The 12,539-nt window shown below is 36.6% G+C and overlaps 1 protein-coding gene across 1 annotated transcript in view; it reads left to right on the top strand.

Annotated features, from left to right (window-relative positions):
- The window catches only part of TICRR (TOPBP1 interacting checkpoint and replication regulator), a 46,801-nt gene that overhangs the window by 14,418 nt on the left and 19,844 nt on the right, over positions 1-12,539 (top strand). The window contains exons 8-15 of the mRNA XM_024766527.1: positions 2,327-2,478; positions 3,088-3,185; positions 4,224-4,317; positions 4,408-4,487; positions 4,658-4,894; positions 5,415-5,508; positions 7,111-7,168; positions 10,209-10,355. Coding sequence (XP_024622295.1) covers positions 2,327-2,478; positions 3,088-3,185; positions 4,224-4,317; positions 4,408-4,487; positions 4,658-4,894; positions 5,415-5,508; positions 7,111-7,168; positions 10,209-10,355 — 960 coding nt within the window. The remainder of the gene's footprint in view (positions 1-2,326; positions 2,479-3,087; positions 3,186-4,223; positions 4,318-4,407; positions 4,488-4,657; positions 4,895-5,414; positions 5,509-7,110; positions 7,169-10,208; positions 10,356-12,539) is intronic.

Here is a 12,539-nt window from a genome sequence, read left to right as displayed (position 1 = left end):
GTGTTATGGGGAGTACAGTAAATAATAAGATAATTTCCTCTCCTTAGATTTATGATCCAGCTACCAAGAATAATAATAAACATATATATATATATATATATATATATACACACATACATATACACAACAAATTGGTAAAATGAATATGTAAGAGAGCCAAGAGACTGTAACAGAAAATACTTGTTCATTTTGGAAGTAAAGACATACTAGGAGTCAAGAAAGGGAAAGTCCAGTCTTGAGCAGAACAGGCTGAGAAGGCTTTTACGGAGCCAGTGGAGCCCAGGTTAGACTTTGAAGAATGAGCAGAGTTTAGAAGGCAGAAAGGTAAAAGAAGTGTGTGCTAGATGGAGGATTAGCATAAGCAAAGTCACAAAGAAGGGCTGTGTCTTGGCCCTTTAAGTGGTTAAAGAAGTTTTATACATTTGTGAATGAAGAGAAGGGAAAAGGTTTGTGAATAATCTAGGGTTAGATTATTGAGGTCTTTCAAAGTCAGGCAGAAGAATTTAGTCCAGTAGCTTTTATTTTCCTATTTGTTCTTTTTTCTTCTTTAAAAATGGATTGAATTACAGTATGTTTCTCATTCTCAGGGTACATTCTTAGCTCACACTGACAGTGCCAGTACTGTGGGGTGATTGTGACAATAGCTTATGAACTTTGGGCAATAATTACCTGATGTCACCTTTGAGTCCTTTCGAAAATTCTGGAATGAAAGTTTTCTGCTTCTTTAAACATTTTTTTTTCTTGTGGAATACTGGATCATAGATGATAATCAGTTTGAGTGAGATAGCACATCTTCAATGAGCTAGTATGGTATACCAGAATGCGGATGGGAGAGCAAAATTAACAGTAATGCAAGACAATGTGGCATTAGCATAATTTCTGGACTAGATCCTTTCCAGAAATAGACCTGCACAACAGTGGTAAATTGATATTTGACAGTAGTGCCCCCAACAATTCAACAGGACAAGGATAATCTTCAACAGATGGTGCAGGAATAACTGGATATGTTTATGGAAAAATTGAACTTAAACCTTATCTCTTAATAGTATTTTGAATTTGTTTTATTTTCTTGAATCTTTGTTTTTGTTGCTCTCTCATTTCTTTTTTTCCTACTTAATTCATTTCTGTTTTTAATCTTTATTATTTGGATTTACTCTTGTGTTATTTCTTGTGTTGGACCCTTAGCTAATTTGGTTTTTGAATTTTTCTTTAAAAAGATAATTTGTCTACAAATTTTCCTTTAGGTATAAATTTAGCTGTATTATATAAGTTTGCTATATTCTGTTTTCATTGATACATCTAAATATTTTCTGACATCAGTAATAGAAGGGAGTGTTTTATTTTTGTAATTAGCTTTTAATTTTTTTGGACTGTGTACAATGTGTTCTGTAAGATATTGAATCTTTAATATTTGTTGAAACTATGGCCTAATATGTGATTGTTTTGTTAATATTCCATGTGTATTCTCTAATTTTGGGGTACTTGGTTCCATACATATTCATCTTAAGATTTGAATATTCAAAATCCTTATTAATTTTTTTCTACTTAAAAGAATCTATAACTGAGATGATTGTATTATAGTCTTCCACCATGTAGATGTCTAAATTTCCTTGCAGTTCTGCCAATTTTTGCATCATATATTTTGAGGCTTTCTTTTTAGGTCCATACAAAATCATTTGTTTTCCTTGTGATTATACCTCTATTCCTTTATTTCCAATGTTTCTTTGTCATGTGTTTTGGGTATGTCTTTTGTAAATAGCATAATTTTTTTTTTAAACCCAACCTGACAGTTTCTATCTTTTATTTAACCAGCAAGTGTATTCGTAAAATAAATATTTATAATTATTATGATTACTGATAAGCTAGCGTGTATTTTAGTGTCTTATTTTGTGCTTTCAATTGTTTTTTTCCTTTCTAGCAGGCTATGGGATTAATCAAGTTTTCTTTATGCATCTTTTTCCTTTCTGCTAGGTTTGGAGGTTGTGTAGTTTATTTCTTCTCCATTACTGGTTATCCTTAAATTTATAACATGTACACGTGATTTGCAAACCTTAAAATTAATCCCTATCTCTGAACTTTTCAACCTCAGCATTTTTGACATTTTGGACCAGGTAATCCTCTGTGAACTATAAGATGTTTAGCAGCATCCCTGGCCTCCACCCCATTAGATGCCAGTAGTACCCTCCCTCTCCCCACCAGTCACTGCCACCCAGACATAGCCAGATGTCCCCCTGGGCAGCAAAATTCCCAGTTTATAACCACTGGCTTAAGCAGTACAGTGACTTCAGCTGGGTCTGATGATCAATTTGACTTTTTTTCCCCACAGATTTTAAAACTGAGGAGGAGCTACTATCTTACATACATGAAAATTACCAAAAGACTGTGGCCACAGGAGAAATCGTGTTGTGTTCATGTGCTCGGAACATGATCTCAAACATTAAAGCATTCCTAAAGTCCAAAGGCACCAAGGAATTAGAAGTAAGGGAATCCGGATATTGTTGTTTGTCATAACAATGTTAGTTGCTTGTTGGTGGGTCTGACTCATATGTCTTGGAAAATATCTGTTATGCAGTGCACATTTCAAAAATGATGAGTGAGGGGGTGAGCACAATTCTAGGTCTTGGAAGATGGGCATAGTCCACTGAGAAGGCAGAAATCAAGGAAATGGGCCAAGGGGGAGTAATTACATGTACTTCCCTTCCAATGAAAGCTCTATCCTCATCTGAGTTGCATGTTAGCTGCATGAATTAAGCCAGTGGTTCTTAACCCTGGCTGCACTTTAGAGTCACCTGGAACATTTCTTTAAAATGTTGATTCATTTTGCTTAGACTTCTCAATCACTACTTTATGGAATCTTCCTTTTATGAAAGTTCAAATCAGCAGGCTTGCTGTATCCATGCCCACTTGCTCTCAAATACTTTTCTACATGTTCTTTTAAAAAATATAAAAGAATATTACACTATTTTTCATTCAAATGAAAGAAAGAGGATGTACTTCCCTTCTTAGGGCATTAGTCAGCTGTGAAGAAATTAGAAATAATGATAAGCATTAATATTAATATTCTCCTATGTAATTTTGTATTTTCAGATGAACTGCCTACATCAAGTAAGAAACAACCTCTTGAAAACTAGCAAAAGTCTTCGACAGAATATAGGAAAACTGGATAAAGAAGATAAAGTCAGAGAGTAATTAACTACCTTTTTAATTTTTTTAAAGATTTATTTATTATGATTTTTAAAATTTTTGGCTGCATCGGGTCTTAGTTGTAGCATGCGGGCTCTTCCTTGCAGTGCGTGGGCTTCCTTCTAGTTGTGGCACACGGGTTCCAGAGTACGTGGGCTCTCTAGTTGAGGTGCACGAGCTCAGTAGCTGTGGCGTGTGAGCTTAGTTGCCCTGCGGCATGTGGGATCTTAGTTTCCTGACCAGGGATTGAACCCACGTCTCTTGCATTGTAAGGTGGATTCTTTTCCACTGGACCAACAGGGAAGTCCCCCTTTTTTTTTCTTTTAAACCATTACTCCAAAACAGAGCTCCCAAGATTTACTTGTATCAATTTAATTTTTCATTTTTAAAAAATTCTTTTCCATTATGGTTTATTACAGGATCTTGAATATAATTCCCTGTGCTGCACACTAGGACCTTATTTATCTTTTTTAAAAAGTTTTTATTTGAGTATAGTTGCTTTACAATGTCGTTGTTTATCTATTTTATATATAATATAGTTTGTATCTGCTAGTCCCAAACTGCTAATTTATCCCTCCCCCACGCCCTTTGCCCTTTGGTAACCATAAGTTTGTTTTCTATGTCTGTGAGTCTGTTTCTGTTTCATAGGTAGTTCATTTGTGTCATATTTCAGATTCCACACATATAAGTGATGTATGTTTTTCTCTTTCTGACTTACTTCACTTAGTATGATAATCTCTAGGTCCATTCCTATTGCTGCAGATTGAATTATTTTTCTTTATAATGGCTGAGTATATATCAGTTTAAAATAGATTGCCAGTTGCTTGAAGAGGCTTTTGTAGCTGATTCTCTATAATGTTCTAATGTTCAGTTTGCAGCACCTGTTTACCTAATAACCATATTGCTATTTAGAAAGCAATGGCTCTTCTTTTTGGTTGTTGTTTCTTATGTAAACAGATCTCTGCATAAGGAAGGAACTTTCATTTCAGTTAAGTGACACTCAAAGCAGATATAACCAAGCTTTTTTTTTTTCTCTCAAGGTGCCAGCTCCAGGTATTTCTTCATTTGGAGATGTGTCGGCAGTGCCCTTCAGTATATGAACATATAGGTGAAATGGAGCAAGTAGTGGAGGAGGCAAGTATGCTGCTTAGTGCCACTGGGGATGTGCTGTAGATGCATTCAGCTTCCTGCAGAGGCCATGTGGTAATTTTCTAAAATCTTCAGGTGACAGATTTGCTGCGCATGGTGTGTTTAACTGAAGATTCGGCATACCTAGCAAAGTTTCTGGAAGAAATTTTGGAATTGTAAGTTTGATGACTACTAATTTAAATTTAAAATTATTTTACCAAGAACTTATATAGGTATTGTCTCAGAATTGTAGCATTGTAAGGACTATTTCTCATGCTGGGTGAGGAAGGGAGTAGAGAGTGGAATGGTGACTGACTGTTCCATATTTAATCAATCTATTCCACAGGTATATTGATTCAATCCCAAAGATACTTGGAAATCTTTACCACAGCCTAGGATTTGTGATTCCTCAGAAGCTGGCTGGTGTCCTTCCTACAGATTTTATCAGTGATGACTCCATGACGCAGGAGAGCAAATCACCCCTTTCTGTGCCTCTTATGTCAAATGCTCATAGGTCAGTGTCGGGTGGCACTGAATCTGACCAACTGGAGGAGCTTCGTTCCAGATCAGCTAAGAAGAGAAGGTAGGAGCTCAAGGAATTAAAGGAATTACTTGTACTGTTACAGTTCTGGTATAGGGTATGTTTAAGCCATAGTCCAGTTGTCTTTGTCTATAATTTATGGAATTAGTAGTTGCCCTTATGTCTGAATCACAGAAGCCAATTATTAGAGTTCTTAACAAGGAGCATCTGACACTCTTTATATTATCTGGGGAACATATAGTCTTGTATTGTGTAGTCACAGTCCCCTCTTGACTCTCCACATGGGGTCTCCAAGAACTAGGAGCCTTCCATGAGGTAAGCTTAGGGTTTCAGCTTACTTTGTATATTTTCCATGATGCTCTACATTGTTCATAACTAGTTAAATTTATAGTTGTTACTTTTAGAAATTATGGGATTGACTTGTTTTACTGTAAGTTCAGGCCAACCTCAAGATAACCGACTTTTATTTAAGTGTTTTATTTTAAACTCTAGTTCCATTCTGATATAACTAGCTGTAACCTGTATTCAGTGTATATTGACTGTTTCTTTCTATTTTTAAAAGGAAAAATGCAATAAGACATAAAAGCATTGCAGAGGTTTCACAAAATCTGCGACAAATTGAAATTCCCAAAGTATCCAAGAGAGCTACGAAAAATGTAAGTCATTTCCAGGAGATAGAAAGTGGTATCACTTTGGGCATGAGTTCATACAATAAATAAGAATGAAACACGGTGTCTTTACTTTTAAGAAATGAGCATTGGAGGGTACAGAAATAAAATTAGGTATTTTTATGAATGTGTCTACAACTGTAATCTAAGGAATAAAGAAATATAAATTTATTAAATATTAATCATTTTTCCCAAAAGTGTGACAGAGGTAATATTAAGGGGAAAAAAATAGTAAAAGTTAGGAATGAATAAGTTAATTCAAAATCTTTAATGTAGTTAAGAAAACTTATGAAATAATAACATAAGCAAAAGAAGCCATTGAAAAATAGTGTACAATCATAATAGGACTTTGTGTATCAGAAAGTACTTTTCAGTAAGTATGTTTTACATAAATAACAAGTTACAAAAGCAAACAAAAAAAGTCATGAAGCCAGGTGGTAATTATTTTTCTGTGGCAGTAGATGTTAGGACTTGATGGTTGCAAAAAAAAGAAATCCAGCTGGAGTCTATTTACTAAGTAGAATTAATGTCTTACTAAGAGAAGGAGAGAGACAAAAAAATGCATTGAAACTTTTGAACTGCATGAATTATGAGAAGAGTTAAAATTCTAGGAGAACTAGCTTTAGAAGCATTAATCATTACAATAGTGGTTTGTTTCTAGAGATTTATAGCTGTGCTTTAGTACTGGAGGTGGGGTTTCTTTGGAAGAGTTAGTGGTGTTCACTTTCTTATATGAGTGAATAAGATGCAAATCTTAGATATCTTGGAGATTTTGTTCAGAGAGTATGAAGTCCAAAAGGTATCAGACCACCTCTCTCACTAGATTTTACACGATTAGCAGTCCTTTCTAGCACTCCTTTTGGAAAACTTGTTTCAGATTGGCCTAGAAAGTTAACTTCTTTAAGACCAGATTTACTGAGATCAGGATTTGATTTTGGTTAAAAAAGAATATCATTTGTTAAGTTTCTGCTCCTATTTGGCTGTTTATTCTTTAATGATTGCAGTGGCATAATTGAAAAAACAGCAACAAAATCTTTAAAAACAATTCTCTTGTTTAGATGCCATTTGAGTTTAGGCACTTGAATCCTCTACTATAATAGCAAATAAATAGCAGGTGGGTATTTTTTTTTTCTGCCACGCCACACGGCATGTGGGATCTTAGTTCCCCAACCAGGGATCGAACCAGTGCTCCCTGCAGTGGAAGTGCGAAGTCTTAACCACTGGACCACCAGGGAAGTCCCCAAATAGCAGTTTTATACAGAGACGTTCCTAAGAGTATATAGCCATCCTCTAATATTATGGGGTTTCCCTGATGTTTTAGTTATAAAAGGTATACAGAAACATCGTTTAAAAGTTGAAGTTATATAAAGTTAAATGTTAGTGCCTCTTCACCATCCATTCTTCAGAAGTAATCGCTGATGACAGTTCGTTGTGTATATTTCCAGGCCCTATTTTTGTGCATTTTACAACTATTTCTGTTACAGATTCCTACAAGTGGAATTGCAAGGATCAAAGGGTTTCTTGTGGAATTTTTATTCTTTTAAATGAATTCCTATTTAAATTTTCTTATTGGATTTTCTCATCTTTCAGGAGAATTCTCACCCTATTCTTCAGCTGCCTCCACCCCCAGAGAAAGAAACGGTACAAGGTATACTTTGTTTCCTTGTTGTACTCAGTGACAGTTTTATTTTGATTACATATATTTAAGCAGTTGCATATAGTTAAAAATTATAGTTTTGTGTAATTGTTGGTTTATGAAATAGGTCCATATACTGTGTGCTAGAGGAGTAGGATGTTCACATGGTCTCAAAATACTGCATTTTGTAAAATAACTGGTCTAAAAATTTTTTTTTAATTTATTGTTTGTTTATTTTTGGCTGCATTGGGTCTTCATTGCTGTGTGTGGGCTTTCTCTAGTTGTGGCAAGCGGGGGCTACTCTTGCGATGTGCGGGCTTCTCATGGTGGTGGCTTCTCTTGTTGTGGAGCACGGGCTCTAGGCACGTGGGCTCGGTAGTTGTGGCGCACAGGCTTTGTTGCTCCGTGGCATGTGAGATCTTCCCGGACCAGGGCTCGAACTCGTGTCCCCTGCATTGGCAGGTGGATTCTTAACCACTGTGCCACCAGGGAAGCCCTAAAATATTTTTTTAATGCCATTAACATGAAAGCCGAAAAAGAAAAGAGGCAGTGGAGCTGGTTTAGATAAAAGGAATTTAACTGTGACATAAGTGCACTACATGATCCCTGCTTGGGTCTTAAATGTAGGGTAAAAAGCTATAACGGATATTACTGAGACGATGAGAGGAAATTCGAAGATGGTTTAGATATATGCCCTTGTTCTTTGGAGATACATGCTGAAATACAGGAAACTGAAGAGTTGTGATGTCTGCAACTCACTCTCCAGCGTTCTGGGGTGGGCAGTTGTACAAACGTAGAGAGAGAGATGGAGGGAGAAAACAGATGTTGACAGTTGGTGAATTTTAGTGACAATTCTATGTGTGTTTTTTTGGTCTTGGTTTTTTTTTTAATATTTATTTATTTGGTTGTGCTGGGTCTTAGTTGCAGCTCGCCAGCTCCTTAGTTGCGGCACACGGGCTCCTTAGTTGTGGCATGCAAACTCTTAGTCGCAACATGCATGTGGGATCTAGTTCCCTGACCAGGGATCAAACCTGGGCCCCCTGCATTGGGAGCGTGGAGTCTTATCCACTGAGCCACCACCGAAGTCACCATGATTCTATGTTGAAATTTTCTATAGATATTAAACTTCTCCAAAATTTGGGAAAAATGGAAAATAACAGATCAAATTTGGCTGTCAGGCCGTAAATCAGTTTCATAGACAGCCTAAGGCAGGTAACAGAGGCTTTTATAATGGAGATAGAGAAACATTTTTTTGAAACTTTGGTGTGCATTATTGGCGTCCTTAATGTTTATGTCATTGATGGGTAAAAAAGGCTCCTCCCAGTTTGTGGATCCTGGTTTATTTGGTTTTTATTTAAGTGACTTGCTCTTAGAATTTTTTTCCTCTTGGTGAATTTTTGAGTAGCCTCCACCAGGCCATCTTGCTTAAGATTAAAATTAAAATGCTAGCCTGCTAGCTTTGTCAAGTATTTCCTGACTCTTCAGCTATCTTTCCTAACTCTGAGTCTAGATGGTTACAACTCTCATGCTCTGGAGTTAGGAAGAGGATTTAAAATATAGTAGTTCCCCCCTTATCCACAGGGATTACGTTCCAATACCCTCAGATACTGAAACTTCATATAGTATCAAACCCTATACTATGTTTTTTCCTATACATACATACCTGTGATAAAGTTTAATTTATAAATTAGGCATGGTAAGAGTTAATACCATAATAAAATAGAACAATTATAACAATATGCTATAATAAAAGTTACATGAATGTGGTCTCTCTCAAAATATCTTGTACAAATTTAATGCCTTTTCCATCTTAACTAAGCCCTTTCATGCATTGTAGCCATAATTTTTGAAGTTTGAGTTGTGACAGCAAAACTAGCGTGAATTTTTCCTTCACAGTTTCACAGATAGACAATTCACTCTTACCATAGATCGTAGCAACATTAACATACGATTTTTTTTTCCCTTAAGTTGAGAAACTTTTTATTTATAGGAAGCACTTTATGACTTCTTTTCAGCATATCCAGGTTGCCAGCATCACTACTTTTGTGCTTTGGGACACAAAAAGTATTTAAGTAAAATAAGGGTTACTTGAATATAGCACTGCTATACTGCTACAGTCGATCTGATAACCCAGCTGGCTACTAAGTGCCTAACGGGTGGGATATGCTGGACAAAGGAATGATTCATGTTTTTGGTGGGACAGAGCAGGATGGCATGAGATTTTATCACACTACTCAGGAAGACACACAACTTTAAAACTTATGACTTAAGTATTTCTGGGATTTTTCATTTGATATTTTCAGACTGCAGTTGACTGCGGTTAACTGAAAATGTAGAAAGTGAAACTGCAGATAGGGAGGGACTACTGTATCCCAGCAAATTAGTAAAATACTCAAAAGAAGAAAAATGAAATCTCTGGGATTGAAAAGAACAGTTTCTCTGCTTGATGCTGAAATACAAAGCAGCAAAAAGTTCCAATGTGAGAAAAATATCGTAATACTGGGATATATTAAAAGGACTATGATTTACATTATCCAACCTCTTACTTGAGGATTATGTCCATTTTACAGTGAATAAAACTTCTAATTTAAGTGATGTGGGCCTTCCTTGTATTCCTGAAAGGTTCGGTTTATATTAAATTTATAAATGTAAGTAGTTTTTAAAAAAATTTTTTTAAGTTTTTAAAAAAAATATTTATTTATTTGGTTGTACCAGGTCTTATTTGCAGCACGTGGGCTCCTTTAGTTGTGGCAGGCAGGCTCCTTAGTTGCGGCATGCACGTGAGATCTAGTTCCCTGGCCGGGGATCGAACCCAGGCCCCCCGCGTTGGGAGCGTGAAGTCTTAAGCACTGCGCCATCAGGGAAGTAAATAGTTTTGATATACCATGTGAGTGTACTATTTAAGGAAATCCTATTAGTAAATGTGAATATAGCAGTCAGCCTGTAAAATAGTTTCCGCAAGCAGATTCTCTGTTTTGGATATCCTTCTTTTCCCACATGTGGCTTTTATTAATGATAATATTTGACTTTCTTTTTTTCTTAATGCTTTCAGAAGTGACCAAAGTTCGAAGAAATCTCTTCAACCAGGAAATGATTTCTCCTTCAAAGAGATCTGTAAAGCGGGGGTTGCCTAGAAGCCATTCTGTGTCAGCTGTGGAAGGTCTAGAGTATAAACTTGACAACTTCAAGAGGACCAAAGGTACTACATTTTAGGGTAACCACGAGAAGGGGATTCTTGGACCCAAACCGATCTCCAGACTCTTGTTGCAGAAGCTCATTAATCTCATGTTTTCCTCTCCTCTTTGGTTACCATCAGTTAATTTTCCACTTGGGGTCTCTCCCTCCAAGTTTAGATGAAGAATTAATCCTGGTTTTTCTCATTCCTCCCTTTCTAGTTACCCCTACAGACAACAGACAAACATCTATTTTATAAAACCAATTAAACAAAAACGAAAGATAGTGACTAGCAATTTTCTAGTCTTTCGGTGTGTTGGGGTTGTTTTTGCTTTTTTATAATTGAGACCATTCATGTATCATAAAATCAACTTTTAGTGGTTTTCAGTATATTCACAACGTTGTGCAACCATCATGACACATTCCAGAACATTTTCATCATTCCAGAAAGAAGCCCTGTACCTACCCATTAGTAGTCACTCTCCATTTCTTCCAGTCTTCCCAGCTGTAGGCAACCACCAGTCTACTTTCTGTTTTTATAGATTTCTTACGGATATTTCTTTTAAGAGGAATCATATTATGTGGTCTTTGTAACTGGCTTCTTTTACTTTAGCATAATGTTTTCAAGGTTTGTACATGGTGTAGTACGTCTCAGTACTTCATTTCTTTTTATTGACAATAATATACCATTGTAGGATAAACTACATTTTACTTACCCATTCATCAATTGGTGGACATTTAAGTTGTTTCTACTTTTGGCTATTGTGAGTGATGCTGCTGTAAGCATTCATATATAAGATTGTGTGTAGACACATTTTTAATTCTCAGGCATATGCCTAGAAATGAAATTGCTGGGTCATATGGTAACTCTATGTTTAACTTTTTAAGCAGTTACCAGACTGTTTTCCAAAGTGGCTATACCATTTTATATTCCCACTAACAGTGTATGAGGGTTCTGATTTCTCCACATCCTTGCCACCACCTTCCATTGTCCCTCTTTGATTCTGCTCATCCTAGTGGGTGTAAAGTGGTGTGTCATTGTGGTTATGAGTTGCATTTCCTTGATAACTAATGTTGAGTTGCTTTTCATGTGCTCACTGGCCATTTGTATATCTTCTTTGGAGAAATCTTTGCCCATTTTTAAATTAGGTTGTTTGTCTTTTCACTGTTGAGTTGTAATAGTTCTTTATATATTCTAGATACCAGCCCCTTATCAGATATACAATTTGCAAATATTTTTTCCCCAATCTGTTGGGTTTTCTTTTCACTTTCTGGATAGTGTTCTTTGATACATAAAATATTTTTAATTTTGATGATATCCATTTTTTAAAATTTATTTTTGGCTGCATTTGGTCTTCATTGTGGCACGCGGGATCTTTAGTTGCGGCATGCAAACTCTTAGTTGCAGCATCTGGGATCTAGTTCCCTGACCAGGGTTCATACCCGGGCCCCCTGCATTGGGAGCATGGAGTCTTAGCCACTGGACCACCAGCGAAGTCCCAATTTTTTTTTTTTTAAATAAATTTATTTATTTATTTATTTATGGCTGCATTGGGTCTTCGTTGCTACACGCAGGCTTTCTCTAGTTGTGGCGGATGGGGGTCACTCTTCATTGTGGTACATGGGCTTCTCATTGTGGTGTCTTCTCTTGTTGCGGAACATGGGCTCTAGGCACACAGGCTTCAGTAGTTGTGGCATGTGGGCTCAGTAGTTGTGGCTTGCGGGCTCTAGAGTGCAGGCTCAGCAGTTGTGGTACACGGGCTTAGTTGCTCCGCAGCATGTGGGATCTTCCCAGACCAGGGCTTGAACCCGTTTCCCCTGCATTGGCAGGCAGATTCTTAACCACTGCAACACCAGGGAAGTCCCCCCAATTCTGTATTGAGGTGCTCCTATGTTGGGTGCATAAATATTTACAATTGTTATATCTTCTTTTTGTATCGATCCCTTGATCATTATGTAGTGCCCTTCTTTGTTTCTTCTAATAGTCTTTATTTTAAAGTCTATTTTGTCTGATATGAGAATTGCTCCTCCAGCTTTCTTTTGGTTTCCATTTGCATGGAATATCTTTTTCCATCCCCTACTTTCAGTCTGTATTTGTCTCTAGGTTGGAAGTGGGTCTCTTGTAGATAGCATATATATGGGTCTTGTTTTTGTATCCATTCAGCCAATCTGTGTCTTTTGGTGGGAGCATTTAGTCCATTAACATTTA

This window comes from Neophocaena asiaeorientalis, unplaced genomic scaffold, assembly GCF_003031525.2.
Source record: "Neophocaena asiaeorientalis asiaeorientalis breed wild unplaced genomic scaffold, Neophocaena_asiaeorientalis_V1.1 scaffold346, whole genome shotgun sequence".
NCBI lineage: Eukaryota > Metazoa > Chordata > Mammalia > Artiodactyla > Phocoenidae > Neophocaena > Neophocaena asiaeorientalis.
Note: the sequence above shows the minus strand (reverse complement) of the source record. Positions and strands in the feature narration are given on the sequence as shown.